General features: G+C 43.9%; 1 protein-coding gene across 1 annotated transcript in view; it reads left to right on the plus strand.

Annotated features, from left to right (window-relative positions):
- Positions 1-20,841, plus strand: part of LOC129703273 (multiple epidermal growth factor-like domains protein 6) — a 288,963-nt gene that overhangs the window by 247,275 nt on the left and 20,847 nt on the right. The window contains exons 22-29 of the mRNA XM_055645610.1: positions 3,509-3,640; positions 5,323-5,451; positions 11,058-11,186; positions 14,049-14,177; positions 15,237-15,365; positions 15,461-15,589; positions 18,863-18,991; positions 20,671-20,799. Coding sequence (XP_055501585.1) covers positions 3,509-3,640; positions 5,323-5,451; positions 11,058-11,186; positions 14,049-14,177; positions 15,237-15,365; positions 15,461-15,589; positions 18,863-18,991; positions 20,671-20,799 — 1,035 coding nt within the window. The remainder of the gene's footprint in view (positions 1-3,508; positions 3,641-5,322; positions 5,452-11,057; positions 11,187-14,048; positions 14,178-15,236; positions 15,366-15,460; positions 15,590-18,862; positions 18,992-20,670; positions 20,800-20,841) is intronic.

Genomic DNA, 20,841 nt, shown 5'->3' on the forward strand with positions numbered 1-20,841 from the left:
TAACTCAGCGGGACAGGCAACATCTTTGGAGAGTAGGAATGGTTAATGTTTTGGGTTGAGACCTTTCTTTGGTCTTCAGACTAAAGGCCAGTTGGAAGTTACAATTTTATAAATGTCATTATCGAGATGTCCTTATGGAAATTCACCATTGGCAAGAGCGATACAGTAGGACATGGAAACTATGTAGAGTCATAGCGTCACACTGGCTCTTCGGCCCAACTTGCCCACACCGCCCAACTATCTGCCCCATGGTACACTCCTCTCACTACCTGCCTGTGTTTGTCTTCACTTATCACTTTTTCTCTAAACCTACTAATCTATTCCACTTTTGTACACTTCTGTCTAAAAAAAAAAAAATGTTTTGTACAGAGAATTAATAAACGTTGTACCGATAATACTATCTTGGTCCTCAACTATCTTGGGTGAAAGAGGTTCCTATTAAATCTTTTTTACCTTAATCTATGTCCTTATTTTATGAAAAAAATTTCCTCCTGCTCAACTTTTGGAAGAATAAAATGATGCATGTAATTTATCATTAGATTTTATGAAGGTCCTTCAGATTTTTTTTTCTTCGGTATTCACCAAGGAGAAGGATATTGAATTATGTGAGGTAAGGGAAACTAGTAGAGTAGCTATGGATACTATGATGTTCAAAGTAAAAGAAGTACTGACACTTTTGAAAAATATAAAAGTGGATAAGTCTCCAGGTCCTGACAGGATATTCCCTAGGACATTGAGGGAAGTTAGTGTAGAAATAGCCGGGGCTATGACAGAAATATTTCAAATGTCATTAGAAACGGGAATAGTCCCCGAGGATTGGCGTACTGCGCATCGTTTAAACAATTCCATTGTTTAAAAAGGGTTCTATTTTATAGACCTGTTAGTTTTTCAGTGGTTTGGAAAAGATACTTAGAGATAATATATATAAGCATCTAGATAAACAGGGTCCATGCTTACTAATCTAGTTCATCACTTTGTCACATGTTTGACTAATCTCTTGAATTTTTTTTAGGGAAATTGACAAGGGTAAAGCAGTGGATGTTGTCTATATGGACTTTAGTAAGGCCTTTCACAAGGTTCGTCATGGAAGGTTGGTTAAGAAGGTTCAACTGTTGGGTATAGCAAGATGGATTCAACAGTGGCAGAATGGGAGAAGCCAGAGGGTAATGGTGGATGGCTGTTTAAAAAAAAAAAAAATGGAATGTTGGATGAAGGTGTGGTAAATTGGATTGTAATATATGCAGATTAACAGGGGGTGTTGTGGTACCAGAGGATTTGTCTACAGAGTGATACTCAAATGGGCTGAAAGAAGATGGAGTTTAATGCTGATAAATATTTGCTACAAAAGGACGTACATGGTAAAAAAACACTGGGTATAACCGTGCATTTTTCCTTGAAGGTGGAATCTCATATAGATAGGGTGGTAAAGAAAGCCTAGCCATCCTGAGTTGGGTGTAATGTTAAAAAGTTACCCCTTAGGCCCAATCCTATGTCAACAAAAATCTGTCTGGAGCCCCCTCACCTTAAATCTATGTGGACCTTTTCCCTATAAATGGTTATGACACATTTTGGGCTCCTCCACCTTGTTATATTTCCTGCCGTTGCATTTCATCTTTTGGAAGAATAAAATGATGCATGTAATTTATCATTAGATTTTATGAAGGTCCTTCAGATTTCACCCGTAGATGTGTCCTCTACAGGAAACAGGTTCATTATAGAAACTCATTAGATTTTTGATCTTGTCATATCCTATCCATGTACCTGTCTAAATGTTTCTTAAACATTGTGATCGTGCCTGCCTCAGCTATCTAGTTCCATACATCCACCATCCTTTGTGTAAAAAAGTTTCCCCGCAGGTTCCTATTAAATCTCCCCCCCACCCTGAACCTATGTCCTCTATAAGTCATTGTGATGGCAGGGTGGAAAGGTGGCACATCGGTAGAGTTGCTGCCTCACAGCCCCAGAGACCTGGGTTCGATCCTGCCCACGGGTGCTGTCTGTACAGAGTTTGTAAGTTCTCCCCGTGACCTGCGAGGGTTTTCTCTGAGATCTCCTGTTTCCTCCCACACTCTAAAGATGTACAGGTTTGTAGGTCCATTGGTATAAAAAAAGTTAAATTGTCCCTAGTGCGTAGGGCAGTGTTAATGTGCGGGGGGTCGCTGGTCGGTGCGGACTCGGTGGACCGAAAGGCTTGTTTCCACACTGTATCTTTAAACTCAACTAAACTTACCAATTACAATTATCAGATCAGAATCCAATGATCGGTCTCGGATCCGAAACGTTAATTCTACTGAGTGTTACCAACATTGGCTGTTTTTACTTCTGACCGCCCTGTGCTGCTCTTAGGGAATGCCACTGCACATTAACTCTTCCACATTTCCCGTATCAGGACTGTCAGAGGTCACAACATCCACACAACTCTGTCTTATTGATACAGTGACAGCCGGTGGCAATGTCCAAAACTAGCAGCGAGCCATTATGATGCCTTCCCACCAAAGCCAAGTCAGATTCAGTCTTCAACTTTGATATGCAACCTCCAGAGCTGGGGTTCCCAACCTTTTGCGTCCAGTTTACCCCTGGGAACTTTAATAGCACGTAACAATGTTATTTCACTGATTTACAAACAACTAATGATGAACAGATACCGACCGGTATACCAGAACCAAACACAGTCAGTCAATGAGAAAAAATATGTACAAATCCCGAATCAACAAATTTACCCCCTGGGTAGGTGAAATTTACCCCAGGTTGGGAGCCCTTGCTCTAGAGGACGCCACTGCCGAGGCAAGGAAAGATGGAGGTCCTGATGTGAGGGGACCATTGTGAGGGAGGGGAAGAGGGGAAGAGGGGAAGAACAAAGGTAGACCTGGCACGGGGATACTTTGTAACTTTGTCAGCACCCTTTATGTAGCGACTATTTGCATACCTTGGGTATACAAGCAAAACATTTCACTGTGACTTATCACATGTGACAATAAAGTATTTATACATTCGTCCTGTATGCCTGGTTTAAATTCTATTCACAGTGGGCAAAAGACTGCCACCTGATGGTGCGTCACCTGTCAGATTCTGTGTCACACATGGCAGGTTTGTCACCACAGGGGTGACCTTATAGACGTGATTAAAATCACAAGAGGACTAGATCGGGTAGATGCACAGAGTCTATTGCCCAGAGTAGGTGAATCGAGGACCTGAGGACATAGGCTTAAGGTGAAAGGGAAAACATTTAATAGGAAACTGAGGGGTAACTTTTTCACCCAAAGGGTGGTGGGTGTATGGAACAAGCTGCCAGGGGAGTTAGTTAAGGCTAGGAATATACCAATATTTAAGAAATAGTTAGACAGGTACATGGATAGGACAGGTTTGGAGGGATATGGACCAAACGCGGGCAGGTGGGACTAATGTAGCTGGGACATGTTGGCCGATGTGGGCAAGTTGGGCCAAGGGGCCTGTTTCCGTGCTGTGTCACACTATGATTCTATGTCTCTAAATGCAGTTTCCTCCACAGTGTGTGCCGTTGGCCGATGGGGCGAAGGCTGCAGGGATTTGTGTGACTGTAACAACACTGACGGGAGCTGCGATCCTGTGACGGGCTGCTGTCTGTGTGAGGCTGGGTATGCGGGGGACCGCTGTGAATACAGTAAGCATCAGATGTCTATGTAGGATGGAACTGCAGATGCTGGTTTAAACCGAAGATAGACACAAAAAGCTGCAGTAACCTAGCGGGTCAGCCAACATCTCTGGAGAAAAGGAATAGCTGACCTTTCGGGTCGAGACCCTTCTTCAGACAGAGAACGGTCTCGACAATCGAGCTATTCATAGTGTTTACAGATACATAATAAAGGGAATCACTTGAATAATGTTTAGTGCAAGATTAATGTCGAATCATAGATAATCCGAGGATCTCCATTGGGGTAGATAGCAGGCCAGAACTGCTCTCCAGTTGTGGTAGGATGGTTCTGTTGCCTGATAACAGCTATGAAGAAACAGGATCTGGTTGGAGACCATGCAAAACAAAGCTTTTTTTTACTGTACTTTGGTGCATGTGACAATAATAAACCTAAACCTAAAATATCTACCTGACCCAGTCCCATTTGCCTGTGTTTGGGATATATCGAGAACCCAGTGGTGTTCCTCCACATGGGGAGTGACACGGGAAGAAAGGGAATGTGGGGTAACTGAAAATTTGCTGAACTTCATTAACCAGTCTGTGATAAGACACGGTCATTCTTAAAATATTTCAGAACCCAGCAGAGGTTAATGCTGATGCTGAAATGAATCAAGTGATCGGGGATTTCATAATGTTATACTGACTAACGCACGGCTCAGTAACTGTATGGTTTCATGTCATTCTTCCAGCCTCCGTCACTTTTTCTATGCTGCCTGTGGCAGTTCATGTTGGTTTGTTTGCTTTTTAAATTTACCCCCAGCATAATGAAAGGCAACATTTTTAGAAAGGAGTGAGTGAGGCAAAGGGAACAATTATCATAGATCACTGAAATTGGGGGGATAGATTAACCCTTGGTTCCTGGTGCAAATTGTATGGCGTTGATTTTCCATTGTGCCTGCTTTCACTCATTCAGTTCCATGATGTCCATTATCAAGCAGCGCAGGGGTAGGTGGCATAAGGGAAGGCCTGCTGGTCCTCCTCCATGTGACGTGCCAACCTGGAGATGTATCTCCAGTCCTTCATCATTGTTGGATGGAAATGCTGGGGCTCCCTTCATTCGGATGAATGTTTTGCTACTTGCTCCAGATTTAACCTGTGCTGTGGGAACACCTTCACCTTCACCTGAGTGACTGCAGCCGTCTGCAAGCCAACTCACCACCACCTTCTCAAAGGCAACCATTGGCAGTAAATGCTGGCATTACCAGTGATGCCCTGGAACTGGAAAATGAACAAGTAAAAGTCTGTAAAGACAAGCACTGCTGGTAGAATGGAGAATTTCTCTCCTCTCCCCATCACCCCTATGCCAGAGGACTTTCCAGACAGCTGGTGGACTTGTCACAAGCTCTTTTCGGAACAGTTAGTACAGGGTTATGGGGGGATGGGGAGTTATGGGGTTATGGGGCAAGGGAATGGGGTTGAGATGGAAAGATAGTTCAGCTGTGATTGAATTCAAGAGTAGGCTTGATGGGCCAAATGGCCTAATTCTGTTCCTATAACATGAACTTATAAAAGGCGTGTTGCAGGAGTAAAATTGAATGTTTGCTGGGAGATGCTTATGGAGGGAGGTCACTGAGTTGCTTCATCCCAGCTGCTCATTGGTGTATGGATGAGTAGTGGAGCCTGATTCACACTGTCATCTCTCCTGTGTGCAGAGTGCCCTGCTGGAAGCTACGGTCCGGGATGTGGCTCCATCTGCCGGTGCCAAAATGGAGCAGCTTGCGATCACGTCAGTGGGGCGTGCATCTGTGCGGCTGGATGGATGGGAACATTCTGTGAAAGGCGTAAGCTGTGGGATTTTTACTTTAAATTCAAGCATCTGACGGCACTGGGTCTCAACTCGCCAGAGTTTAGAAGGACGAGGGGGCACCTCATTGGAACTTACAGAAAAGTGAAAGAAAGGCCTGAATAGAGTGAACGTGGAGAGGATGTTTCCACTAGTGGGAGAGTCTAGGACCAGAGGTAACAGCCTCAGAATTAAAACCTTTCCCTTAGGAAGGAGATGAGGAGGAATTTCTTTAGCCAGAGGGTGGTGAATCTGTAGAATTCAATGCCATAAAAGGCTGTGGAGGGGCGTCAATGGATATTTTTAAGGCAGAGATAAATAGATTCTTGATGAGTACGGATGTCAAGGGTTATGGGGAAAAGGCAGGAGAATGGGGTTAAGAGGGAGACATAGATCAGCGGAGTAGGCTTGAATGGCGGAGTAGACTTGATGGGCCGAATGGCCTAATTCTGCTCTCATTACTAATGAACTTATGACCCCCTTGAACTGTAAATGTGCTCGACTAATGTAGGGAGGAGGGGCGGGGTGGGAAATGCCAGCCTTGAAGCTATGAAGTCAAGGATGGAGAGCAGTGGAGCTCATGTTCAATCCAATCGCTCCCGTCGATTTGCGCGTCACTTAAGCACCTTGGTGGCTAAGCAGATTTTACTGGATTTTGAGCAAAATCCCAAAATCCTGGGGGGTCAGGCATCTGTGATCGGACAGCTACCGTACCTGTCCACCATGTCTCACTTATGCGCCATGTACGTGGCGGTAATTTGCTGCCATGCGATACCCACGTAATGTACCTCGCCGTGTCTGTTCGGAGTTTGTAACGCATAACCATGACGCGCAAATAACACCGATTTGTAGGTTAATTTAGTGGGACAAAAGGCCTTAACAGACAGTCTGAGAGATGATAAAGACACAAAAGGTGGTTTCAAGTAATAAAACAAGTTCTAACTCGAGGTTCACAGTGAGGAATTCACTCTTACATTGACAAGAGAATTCACTATAACATTGGCAAGAGTAGTGTTTAACATTTGTGAGGTGCTGAGGGATTAACTGCATGCATTCAGTTTCTCAGGCACCATTCAGCTAACCGTGAATATTGCATTCAAATGAGCAGGATGGCATTTCCTTGAACTACTTAAAAATGGGAAGCCATCAGTGGACTATGTAAACTGATCCCAATGTAGACCTCATTTAGGCACCGCACTTTGAGGTAGATTCCATTCCCGAGTCTTTAAAACACAATGGAGGCGCAGTGGCACAGCTGGCAGAGCTGCGGCCTTACATCTGGTGAATTCATTGCCACAGAAGGCCAAGTCGATGGATATTTTTAAGTCAGAGATAGATAGATTCTTGATTAGTACCAGTGTCAGGGGTTGTGGGGAGAATGGGGTTGAGGGGGAGAGTTAGATCAGCCATTAATGAATGGCCGATTAGATTCAAGATTCAATTTAATTGTCACTTGTACCAATTAAGGTACACTGAAATGTGAGTTACCTTACAGCCGTACTAAGTAAAAGAAAAAGAAAAAATACACACAGCACATAAAATAAAGTTTAACGTAAATACCCACCACAGTGGAATCCACATTCCTCACTGTGATGGAAAAAATGAAGAGTTCTTGTCATCATGGTAGTACGAGGGTTTCAACAATAAAGGATAAGAAATAGGTCAGGATCCCGCGCTCTAGTTCACAGTTGAAACCTGTCATTAAATGTCTTTACACAGATATTGTCTTTTAAAAGAAACACACTTCTACAGCATTTTGTTTGTGGGCACAGGAGACACGCAGGCAAGCGGAGGATTTGAGATCGTATCCCACTGGGCGTCATTTGCTACGCTACCGTCTGGCAGTTTGTCGCATGTATTCACCACGCCCTGTGAGAAAAAAATGCCTCTCAGATGTCTCTTTTAAATCTTTCCTGTCTCAGTTTAAATGTATGTCCTCCAGTTCTGGATGCCTTTACCCTGTGATTGTGAACATTGACATTATCTATGCCTCTAATGATCTTGTATACGCTCAATAACGTCAATAGTGGGGCCTTTAGACTTCTGAAAGACACAAAGTTGGTTTTAGAGAGATTCACAGTGAGGGGATTCTTATAGAAACTTACAAGAAATTCTTAACATTGGGGTTGGACAGGTGAGATGCAGGGATTAACTGCAGATTGTTTTCAGGCCGATTGTTCAAGTGGGGAAGTCCTTGAAGGACTTTAAAATGGGGGTGGACAGTAAACTTCCCAATGTAGACCTCATTTAGGGGCACTTTGAGGTAATTCCATTCCCGAGTTTCAAAACCGAGATGGAGGTAGAACTTTCTGGTGAATTCACACAGAGAGTCGTGGTGAAGGCAGAGATAGGAATTCTTCTGCCACAGAGGGTGGGGAGAATGGGGTTGAGGGGGCCAGTTCAGCCATTAATGAATGGCTATATTCAAGATTAAGACTTGGGAGTTACACTGATGTGAGTTACCTTACAGCCTTGTAAAAGAAAAAGGCCACTGGGGATCAGAGGGTATGGAGAGAAGGCAGGTACGGGATACTGAGTTGGATGATCAGCCATGATCATATTGAATGGCGGTGCAGGCTCGAAGGGCCGAATGGCCTACTACAGCTTTGCTGGCCTTTTTCTATGTTTCTACGCCCTTTCTAATATATCTCTCAACCTCCTACTCTTTCCTTGTCAGTCTGATGTAAAAGAACAGTGGATGCTGCAAATACAGTATCAGTTAGTAACTAATCCTGAACACATTTCCCTTGCTAAATTGTATAACCATGCAGCAGTGGGAAGGGGAGGTAAAGTGTTTGGCAACCGTGATATTTCATAAACTAAGGCGGACTGAGTGAAGCTGCTCAGCGAATCAATCAGTATCCATGCGTTATCACTGGAGCACTGAACACACATTAAATCAATCAGCTTGCACAAACTGATATAATAATTGTGGATGGAAAATAAATTAGGAATTCTCTGAACACTGATATTTCATAAATTCATAAATTCAGAAGTGATAGGAGCAGAATTAGGCCATTCGGCCCATCAAGTCTACTCTGCCATTCAGTCATGGCTGATCTATCTCTTCCTCTTAACCCCATTCTCCTGCCTTGACCCTATAACCCCTGACATCCGTACTAGTCAAGAATCTATCCCTCCGTTAAGAATATCCATTGACAGCCTCCACGGCCTTCTGTGGCAATGAATTCCACAGATTCACTACCCTCTGATTAAAGAAATCCCTCCTCATCTCCTTCCTAAAGGAACGTCCTTCAATTCTGAGGCTGTGCTCTCTGGTTATAGAGTCTCACACTAGTGGAAACATCCTCTTCACATCCAGGCCATTCACTGTTTGGTAAGTTTCAATGAGGTCCCCTCATCCTTCAAAAGGCAGGTGCTGGTTTACACCGAGGATAGACACAAGATGCTGGAGTAACTCAGCGGGCCAGGCAGCATCTCTGGAGAAAATGAATGGATGAAGTTTCAGGTCGAACCCCTTCTTCAGTTTTCAGAGGCATAGAAACGGCCTGCTGCAGTTTGTTTCAGAGCAGCGGTAAACAGCGCCCTCCTGTGTTCACTGAGGATGCAGTGTAAAAAGTGTCCAAAGCCTCAAGTTGATATGCGTATATATATCTAGATATAATATCAATTGGCTGGATATTTAAGCATATACTCACATGAGTTGAGTGGAACGTATACATGTTTAGAAAGATATTTTCAATATTTCAGGAATTATATTTATTCCCAGATGGGTTATTACATTTGTTCAGTATAAACGCATAGATGTTGAATATTAACCAGCAACAACTGGGCAATTTCCCAAAGTTGTGTTTCCAGAATGAATATAGACACATAATGCTGGGCGATAAGTCATAGGCAGCATCTCTGGAGAGAAGGAATGGGTGATGTTTCGGACCAAGACCCTTCTTCCAGAATGACCTGAGTTCTACAGTACATATGACATCATAACAAGACAGACTCCAAACGTGTCCAAAGACAGGCAGCTCGATTTGTTACCAACACCTAAGAGAGAGAAGCGAGTGTCACCAAACTTCTGAATTCTCTGGGGTGGAACCTTCTCCAAGACAGACGTGAAGCTCACCGTTTGACCTGTTTTTACAAAATGTTAAATAGTCAGATCGACATAGATTACAAGACCTACACTAAACCCAAACCAATTGGGAACAGACGAGGGCATTCGATCCAATTTGTGATCCCAGCTACAAAGACAGATGTATAGAGCAATTTGTTCTTCCTCCGCACAATTAAAGCATGGAATAATCTCCACCCAACTATAGTTACCCAACCCGATGCAACTAAATTTAAAGTAGCTCCCAATAACTCTTTCTGGCTTAAACCCTCCCTTCACCACCTCCAGTTTAAATTCCATTTGGAATATTTTGGAGGACCAAGAACCAAGACTCCAAGGTCTCCCAAGTTTGCTAAGTTGCTGGCTGTATATTAGTTGTTGTATTACTTTCAGTGCCCAGGCAAACCTGCCATTTCCATCCTCAGGGAATTTATTTATTTCCAATGAGTGGAATTCATTTTTTTTCCCATTCTAATTGGCACAATTAGGCCCCATTCCAAAGCCTTAATCCTGCTGTGTATAAACTCTGCTTTATCCTAAGCAGTGGTTTAAATAGTTTAAATGCTAGTTTGTTACTGTTCACTGGTTATCACTGTGAAAGTATATTAAATATCCTGGATGATTTTCTATGATGGAAATAGGGAATGGCAGGAGTGTGAATGGATTTGAAAATAGGAATGTGAATTATAAATCTGAGGATTTGTTTCACCGGGAGCTGGTAGAGGGCAGGTTATGCAGATCGCTGTGTGAATGAGACTTGGTGTGAATTGTGAAATGTGAACAGTGGAATTTTGGGTGTAAAGTGGATAGGGAGAGATTAGCCAGGAGTTCATTGATGCAGTCAGTCTTTGCGTCTGTTAGCTTGCCACCCAGTGGCCATGGAGTGTTGGTATTTCCAGTGAAAAGATTAACTGGACATGACCATGCAAGGTCTCTTGTTCACCCTTGCATTGTCAGCTACAATAAATCCAGTAGCAATGCAATCCTGCCCACCCTCTCTCCTCCTACGTCTGTGAGGTTAATGCCACAAAATGTGAGTTTAGTTTAGGGATACAGCGCGTAAAGCAGACCCTCCAGCCCACCGAGTCTGCACCGACCAGCAATCCACTCACATTAACACTATCCTACACACACTAGGGAAAATTCACATTTTATACCAAGCTAATTACGTCTTTGGTGTGTGGGAGGAAACAGAAGATCTCGGAGAAATCCCACACAGGTCACTGGGAGAACGCACAAACTCTGTACAGCCAGCACCCATAGTTAGGATCGAACCCGGGCCTTTGGTGCTGTAAGGCAGTAGCTCTACCGCTGCACCAACGCACTCTACTGTCCATCCATCTCACAATCTGACCCTCACTGGGAGCACCACTTAAAGGTTTATGTTAAAACTGAATCTATGCATATTTACTCTTTCAATACATTATTGTCTCCTGTTGGATTCTGCGGCAGTGGGCCTTGTGGAATTCTTTGTAATGACGATTTAATAGCTGCCCCAGCTCCTGATCCAAGTGCATCTTTCTCATCCCCAGCCTGCCCTGATGGCTTTCATGGCGTTGACTGTCAGCAGGTGTGCAAGTGCAGGAATGGCGCCGGATGTGATCCTGCGATGGGAACGTGCCACTGTCTTCCTGGATGGCTGGGACCTCAGTGCAACCAACGTAAGCTTAACTGGCTGGGTGGGAGGGTTTGGGATGGGGGCAGGCGCATGGTGAAGGAAGCTTTATAAACCCACTGTATCACACATTACACATCTACTTTAGGGTGCACTAGAAATAGAAGCACCCTGTGTGTTAATTTACTTTCACTGAGTCTATCGTTTTCACCAGGCCATGCAAGTCCTCCAAGAATCTGTTATCATCTTCCTCATGGGTTGGGCTTATTTCTATCCATATTCTGCAAGTTTTTTTAGATATTTCTAGTGTTCCCAAAACCATTACCAGATGTCAAACACTCATCATTGGAGAAACAAGGAACTGCAGTTGCTGGTTTACACCATGGATAGGCACAAAGTGCTGGAGTAACTCAGCAGGTCAGGCAGCATATCTGGAGAGAAAGGATAGATGACGTTTCGGATCGGGACCCTTCTTCAGACTGATCCTGCTTCATACAAAAGTGAAGGGCTGCCAATTTTGGATATTGAAGCATAGTGCTGGAATTTCTCAGCAGTCCAGACAGCATCTGTGAGGAGTGGATCAACGTTAACATTGCATATCAATGACCTATCACCAGCTTCTCTCCATATGAATGAAATTGCTCATTCCAGGTACATTCTAGTAAATCTCAATCAGATACACTTTTATAAATCAGAATGCCAGTATGAATGACAGGGGGCATCGTGGCACAGCTGGTAAACCTGCGGCCTTCCAGCGGCAGAGACCCATGTTCGATCCTGAGCTCTGGTACGGTCTGTATGGAGTTTGCACGTTCTCGCTGTGACTACATGGCTTTCCTCCAGGTGCTCCGGTTTCCTCCCACATCCCAGCAATGCGGGTTTGCAGGTTAAATGACCTCAGTAAAAATTGCCCCCTAGTGTGTAGGGAATAGATGACATAAGTGGAATAACATAGAACTAGTGTGAATGGATGGTCGATGGTGGGCATAGTCTTGCTGGGCAGAAGACCCTGGTTCCATGCTGTATCTCTTTGAACAATAAAGTGACCTTGTACTTCCTTCTGTTCTGTAAAGCAACTGTTCACCAATAACTTACACCCAGAACCTTAGCCGTTTTGTTTTTACAAGACCCACCATCCATTCCAGTTCCTGATCTGTTATGTTGTACATTATCAAACATGTCTTTGAAAGTTCATAGTCACAAATACCAATTCTACCTTTATTTTCAATATTTTCAGCATTCTCCTTTATTTCACATTTCATGCAACTGGTGCGTTATCTTTATATGGTATTCATATTATATTCTTTGTATCGCTCTGTCCACATCATCTGCTATCTATATCTCCTCCACTCAATTCGGATACAGTTAACAATCACTTGGCATCCTCTCTCACCTGGCACCAACACTGCATTCCGTCTCCTAGTTGCAGCCTAACATTGGTGAGGGGAGGAGGAGAACAATGAACAAATGAGAACCCAGCGTAGGGGGGCCTGGTGTGTGTGTGGTGTGTGTGGTGGGGGGGGGGGGGGGGGGGGGGGGGGGGGGGGGGGGGGGGTGGAGGAGGAAAACAAAGGAGTAGCCGGCGTGCTTTGTAACTGTCAGCGCCGTAGGTTGCCGCTATTTGTATACCTTGGGTACGTAAGCAAAGAATTACACTTTGCCTTGTCAACAAAGTATTCCATTCTATGCCTTAATCCCTCTGTCCTTCCCCTTCCTCTGCGACTCTACACATATTTTATTTCTAACATTTCCTATCTCTGATGAAAGTCCATGGCCATGTAAGTCTGTTTCTCTCTCCATGGTTGCATGCCTGCTGAGTATTTTCAACATTCCAGCATCTGCAGTTTTTGACAACCCGTCCCACTTTCTCCATTGGAATCCGTAAAGGAATATTCTATCACAATGAAACAGCAGCCACTTTGCTTCATACAATGAGACACTAATCTTATTTTTTTTTTAATCCATTGCAATGGGACTGCCGGCCGTTTACCAGCAGAATAGAAACATAGAAACATAGAAATTAGGTGCAGGAGTAGGCCATTCGGCCCTTCGAGCCTGCACCGCCATTCAATATGATCATGGCTGATCATCCAACTCAGTATCCCGTACCTGCCTTCTCTCCATACCCCCTGATCCCCTTAGCCACAAGGACCACATCTAACTCCCTCTTAAATATAGCCAATGAACTGGCATCAACTGCCCTCTGTGGCAGAGAGTTCCAGAGATTCACCACTCTCTGTGTGAAAAAAGTTCTTCTCATCTCGGTTTTAAAGGATTTCCCCTTTATCCTTAAGCTGTGACCCCTTGTCCTGGACTTCCCTAACATCGGGAACAATCTTCCTGCATCTAGCCTGTCCAACCCCTTAAGAATTTTGTAAGTTTCTATAAGATCCCCTCTCAATCTTCTAAATTCTAGTGAGTATAAACCAAGTCTATCCAGTCTTTCTTCATAAGACAGTCCTGAAATCCCAGGAATCAGTCTGGTGAACCGTCTCTGCACTCCCTCTATGGCAATAATGTCCTTCCTCAGATTTGGAGACCAAAACTGTACGCAATACTCCAGGTGAGGTCTCACCAAGACCCTGTACAACTGCAGTAGAACCTCTCTGCTCCTATACTCAAATCCTTTTGCAATGAAAGCTAACATACCATTCGCTTTCTTTACTGCCTGCTGCACCTGCATGCCTACCTTCAATGGCTGGTGTACCATGACACCCAGGTCTTGCTGCATCTCCCCCTTTCCCAATCGGCCACCATTTAGATAATAGTCTGCTTTCCTGTTTTTGCCACCAAAATGGTGGTTTCGTTCTGCAATGATTTCTTTTGCGATACATTTTTGTGCTGTTCGCTCGCCGCTTGGCACTGAAGCGAGTGAATGCCGCACTGAGTTTTTGTTTTCCTTTCCCAGCCTGTGCTGACCTGCGATATGGCGAGGGTTGCAGCCAACGTTGCGACTGCTACAATAATGCGACGTGTGATCGTGTGACCGGCCAGTGCCTCTGCATTCCTGGATGGACAGGAGCCAGGTGCCAACAACGTAAGGAAGTATAAACTGGACTGGGTTGGGGATGCTGGGGTTTGGACCTTGTTATGATGCCATGTGTCCACATTAACCTGGTGATAGGTATTGCAGCATCTGTATTCCAGCATTAATGGCTTTGTCTCATTACCAATCCCTCACACCCTTCACAGCCATAGGTTTCAAAGATATTATAGAGTTATAGAGTGATACAGTGTGGAAACAGGCCCTTCTGCCCAACTTGCCCACACCGGCCAGCTACTGTTCCAGCTACTTTATTCCCACCTGACCGAGTTTGGCCCATATCCCTCCAAACCTACTCTATCCATGTACCTGCCTAACTGTTCCTTAAACGTTGCGATAGTTCCTGCCTCAACTACCTCCTCTGGTACATGGATGGGAGAGGTTTGGAGGGATATGGGCCACTGGGACTAGTGTAGCTAGGACATGTTGGCCAGTGTTGGAAAGTTGGGCTGAAGGGCCAGTTTCCATATTGTATCACTATGATTCTATGACTCCCTTTATTTTTAACCTTCCTCACGATCACATCTGAACGTTGAGCTGTGATTCTTATCCCTCTCACAACCACATCTCCAAAGCAGCCACAACATCGTGGTACCATGCATGGATGCAGGCTCCATGGACCTGCTTTGTCCATAATACTCCTTGCATTGATATCAACAGATTTCAGCTCAATAATTTAATATATGTCATGTTCTGAAAAAAATGTCATCTTCAAACTGAAGTTATTTTGTAAAGCTAACCAAAACACTCTCTTTGATTGAGACCATATGGCCTCTAACACCTTTGTGCATCTACTGTGAGGTCAATCAAATAAATTCTTTGTATTTTCCTTGTTTGAATTCATGTCCATTGAGTAAAGATTTAGTTTGGGTCAGATTCAGCTGGACTCAACAGCAAATGGAACTGAAGAGAATTCTCCTCCTTTCTTTGTATTGGATCTGAATTATCTCCACACTTAAGGTTACCCTGATAAGTGATAAAAAGTCGAGATTATACATTGCTGTAGTTTTCCACTTGATCACGTTTTTGATTTACCTATTTTGGACCTGATAGGATGCCCATTGGGGTTCTATGGATTGAACTGCCTGCAGCCCTGTATCTGCAGGGATTCAGCTGAGTGTGACCCCGTGAGTGGATCGTGCGGCTGCCCCAAGGGGTGGACTGGTATCGCCTGTGAGCTGGGTGAGTAGGTGGTCAGAATCTAGAATGAAAGTAATGCCTAATGTTAATTATTGCGAGGGTCCATGGAACCAACCTGGCTGTGTGCTTGTGTTCAGAGTGTGAAGACGGACGGTTTGGGGAAGGCTGTCAGCACCACTGCAGCTGCAGTAACGGGGGAACCTGCGACCGACTCATTGGACGGTGCACTTGCAGACCCGGCTGGGTCGGGGAAAAGTGTCAAACTCGTAAGTAAAGGTCAAGGTTTTGCATTGTTTTACTAGACCAGGGATCAAAAAAATACCTGTGTCGGAAGGAATTGCAGATGCTGGTTTAAATTGAAGATAGACACCAAATGCTGGAGTAAATCAGCGGGACAGGCAGCATCTCTGGAGAGAAGGAATAGGTGACGTTTCGGGTCGAAGAATACCACCTATTCCAAGAGATTTGTGATGGATACATATCAGGGTTAGTTTGCAAGTTCATTATTTGCTTGTTTTCCTTTTAAATTTCTCTTCCCTGATCAAGGGTGGCGCAGGGGTAGAGTTGCTGCCTTACAATGCCAGAGACCCGGGTTCAATCCTGACTTTGGGTGCTGTCTGTATAGAGTTCATACCTTCTCCATGTGACCTTGTGGGTTTTCTCCGGGTGCTCCGGTTTCCTCCCATGTTCCGAAGATGTGCAGGTTTGTAGGTTAATTGGCGCAGTAAATTGTCCCTAGTGTGTAGGATATCACTAATGTTCAGGTGATCATTTGTCAGCGTGGACTTGGTGGGCCGAAGGGCCTGTTTCTACTCCGTATCTCTAAACTAAACTAAGTCTCCAATATCTGGTCTGTTTACGATTCCGCATGGACTGTAAAGATACTGCTTGCAGAATATTACTGGTGAAATAAAAATAATTGTATTGGAGTTTGTCAGAGGGTTTATCCTACATTTGAGACGCAAAAGATGACAGAAATACTCACTAGGTCAGGCAGCTTCTGTGATGAATCGAACAGAATCAATGATTCAGATTCTCATCAGATACTTATATCAGTATGATTAGTGCAGATGGGCAAAAAGCTTGGCATATACATGATGGGTTGAAGGGCCCATTTCTGCGTTGTATAACTATGATTCTAAGCATGTCATAGGAGTAGAATTAGGACATTTGGCCTATTGAGTCTGTTAGTCAATCATGGTTGATCTAACCCCATTCTCCTGCCTCAACCTCCACTTTAAAAATACCCAATGACTTGGCCTCCACAGCCATCTGTGGCAATAAATTCCACAGATTCACCACCCTATGACCAAATAAGTTCTTCCTTACCTCCTTTCTAAAGGTGTGTCCTTTTATTCTGAAGCTGTGCCCTCTAGTCCGAGACTCTCCCACTAGTGGAAACATCCTCTCCACATCCACATCCACTCTATCCAGGCCTTTCATTATGTGGTAATTCTCAATGAATCTCCCCACATCCTTCTAAAGTCCAGCGAGCACAGGCTCAGAGTCATCAAACACCCATCGTATGTTAACCCACTTATTACTGGGATCATTCTTGTAAACCCCCTCTGGACTCTCTCCAAAGCCAGCACACCCCTCCTCGGATATGGGGTCCAAAACTGCTCACAATACTCCAAATTCGGTCTGACCAGTGCCTTATAAAGCCCCAACATTGCAGCATTATATCCTTGCTTTTATATTTGGCCACTGCATAAAACATCTAACCTGCTGAACATTTCCAGTGTTTTCTGCTGTTTGCTTCAGATTTCCAGCATTCCAGCGGAATATTTGTTTCAGCAATACCAGCATCGAACCATAGATTCCTAGCACAGAAACAGGCCCTTCTGCTAAACTTCCCTATGCAGCCCAAGATGTCCCACCTTCGCTAGTCCCACCTACCCATGCTTGGCTCATATCCTCCTAACTTTCCTATCCATATACCTGTCCAAATATTATAAATGTCTTAGAACTGAAGAAACTGGAAAGCCTTTGTGATGGTTAATCTTTGCATGTCCATTTGTTTAGTTGCTTTAAACAAAGAGGCCAGCTCTAGAATGACCACCTCTGTTGTTGGGCACCATGTTCCATTTTATTTTAAAAGCTGCAGCCCTTATCCTAGCTTGCTCTCACCATTTCCAGCAGCCACCCTGCCACTATCTTCAGGAGACTTGTCCTTCCATATCTTGGATTTTCCACCAATTCTACCAGAGCAAAGACAGTATAACTTTAACTACCAGATAAATGATATGAAAACGTCAGTTTCTGTTTTAAATCTTTTGAGTTTAGAGAGAGTACAGGGGAGATTTAATAGAATGTTGCCAGGGTTTCAACAACTAAGTTACAGAGATAGGTTGAATAAGTCAGGTCTTTATTCTCTGGAGCACAGAATGTTAAGGGGGGACTTGATAGAGGTCTTTAAAATGATGAGAGGGATAGACAGAGATGATGTGGACAAGCTTTTCCCTTTGAGAATAGGGAAGATTCAAACAAGAGGACATGACTTCAGAATTAAGGGACAGAAGTTTAAGGGTAACATGAGGGGGAACTTCTTTACTCAGAGAGTGGTAGCGGTGTGGAATGAGCTTCCAGTGGAAGTGGTGGCGGCATGTTCGTTGGTATCATTTAAAAATAAATTGGATAGGCATATGGATGAGAAGAGAATGGAGGGTTATGGTATGAGTGCAGGCAGGTGGGACTAAGGGAAAAAAAATTGTTCGGCACGGACTTGTAGGGCCGAGATGGCCTGTTTCCGTGCTGTAATTGTTATATGGTTATATGGTTATATGGAGTTATGTTACACTTCTACAGGATGATGGTGAGGCCATATTTGGAGTACTGCGTTCAGTTTTGCGCACCTTGTTATAGGAAATATATTGTTAAGCTGGAAAGAGTACAGAGAAGATTTACAATGATATTGTCAGGATTTGAGGGGCTGAGCTGTAGGGAGAGGTTGGGCAGGCTAGGACTCTGTTCCTTGGAGTGGATGAGGGTGAGGGATGATCCTTGAGATGCGCATAAGATCATGAGGGGAATAATAGGGTAGATGCACAGTCTTTTACCCAGAGTAGGCAAATCAAGAACGAGAGGACATAGATTTATGGTGAGAGGGGAAACATTTAATAGGAACCTGAGGGGCAACATTATGCACACACAGAGTGGTGGGTATATGGAATGAATTGCCTGAGGAGGTAGTTAAGGCAGGTGCTATAACAACATTTTGAGACATTAGAACGGGTGCATGGATAGGCATGGCTTAGAGGAATATGGGCCAAATGTGGGTAGGTGGGACTAGTGTAGATGGGGGGTCGGCATGCGCAAGTTGGGCTGAAGGGCCAGTTTTCACACTGTATGACTGTGAGTATAAACACTGTGTAAGGAGTACGTTCATGGGGAAGTGGTATTACTGACACAGGACTTTGTTCCTGTGTCCAAGATGGAGTCAATCCATCCTGCATTGTTTTGTGGTGCTGATATTAAGATAGCATAGTCAGTTCTCCACAGTATAATGAACCAGTTTGATGTTTGGTTTGGTCCTCTAGCTTGCCCAGCAGGATATCATGGGGAGCACTGCGAGGAAAGATGCCAGTGCAAAAATGCTTACTCCTGTCACCACGAGACAGGGGTTTGCCAGTGTACCCGAGGCTGGCGGGGCAAGAGATGCGACAAACGTGAGTTATACCCTGGGGTGTTTACTGAGTGGGGGATCCAGTCCTTAAATCACAGGGTACCAAGTTATATTTGTTTCAACCACTTAATGTGCAGCCATATTATGTTGCTTTGAACCATTATGGTACGGTTTGCAACAACCGCACCACTGGGCAGTCACGGTAGCACAGCGGTAGAGTTGCTGCCTTACAGCGAATGCAGCACCGGAGACCCGGGTTCGATCCCGACTTTGGGTGCTGCCTGTTCAGAGTTTGTACTTTCTCCCTGTGATCTGTGTGGATTTTCTCCAAGATCTTTGGTGTCCTCCCGCATTAAAAAAATGTACAGTTAATAGCCTTGGTAAATGTAAAAATTGTCCCTAGTGAGTGTAGGATGGTGTTAATGTGCGTGGATTGATGGTCGGCACGGACCCGGTTGGCCGAACGGCCTATTTCCATGCTGTATCTCTAAACCAAAAATAATATAATATTTAGCAACATTTAGCATATTGGTGGACCTTCTTCCAGGATCTACGTCATTTAGGACTGAGATGAGGAAAAACGTTTTCAACCAGAGAGTTGCAAATCTGTGGAATTATCTGCCACAGAAGGCATTGGTGGCCAATTCTCTTGATGTTTTCAAGAGAAATAGAGCTTTTAGGGCTAACGGAATCAAGGGATATGGGGAGAAAGCAGGAACGGGTCACTGATTTTGAATGATCATATTGAATGGCGATACTGGCTCGAAGGGCCGAATGACCTACACCTGCAACTATTTTCTATGTTTCTATGTTCTATGTTTCTATGATCTACTTGTGAACACAAACCAAAATCCTGTCAAATTAGCTGACATTGCCGTATCATTTATAGGGTGTGTTTCTATCATGGCAAAACTATTAGCATTTACCATTGTTGCACCGTGGAACTAGCTCCATCTTTGGGACTGTGCCCGTATAATTCAATAAGGAAATGCTGAAATTGGTGACAATGTTTTAATACTCCTGCAAGGCTGCCCAGTGTAACTTTCTCCATTGCTGCCAAGAGAAATCATTGAAGAGATGGAAGGTTAAAATATGTGTCCACTATTCCCACTATAAATACTCCAGAAAATGGTATTTTCTGCATGTCATTTTAGTCAGCTCCTAATGGAAAGCTATAATTAATGTGTGGCAAACTATATAGTTCTATTAAACACATAACACAAAATGCAATAGAATTTAAGACAGCAGTACATTATTTCTAACAAGCTAGTGATATTAGCCACATATGTGAGTTCCAATCTTTTATTCATATTCTGCAGCATGTTAATAATAGTTGCTAAAAACTTGGAATACTTCAATGGATATTTTTAAGGAAGAGATAGATAGATTCTTGATTAGTGCGTGTGTCAGAAATGCAATTTCATCTATTTTAGTGCATTAAGTAGTTGTTAATGGCAATGGATATTTTTAAGGCAGAGATAGATTTTGATTCGTACAGGTGTCATAGGTTATGGGGGAGAAGGCAGGAGAATGGGGTTAGGAGGGAGAGATAGATCAGCCATGATTGAATGGTGGAATAGACTTGATGGGCTGAATGGCCAAATTCTACTCCTATCACTTGTGACCTTATGAACCACAAGCCTTATGAAATTACATACTGTATTATTAGTTAAAGGTTTTGGATTCAGGAGAGAGTTTGACAGTGTTTTATTTCTCTTGCAGCATGCTTGCCCGGTTACTATGGAGAGGACTGTGGCCAGAGATGTGAGTGCCTGCCTGGCATTGCCTGCAACCATGTCACCGGAGAGTGTGGCTGTTCTGCCGGGTTCACTGGCAATGGTTGTGAAAAGAGTAAGGATTAAACTCAGATCAGTTGAAAGTCAGATTTTACTC

The sequence above is a fragment of the Leucoraja erinacea genome, chromosome 14 (assembly GCF_028641065.1).
Source record: "Leucoraja erinacea ecotype New England chromosome 14, Leri_hhj_1, whole genome shotgun sequence".
NCBI lineage: Eukaryota > Metazoa > Chordata > Chondrichthyes > Rajiformes > Rajidae > Leucoraja > Leucoraja erinaceus.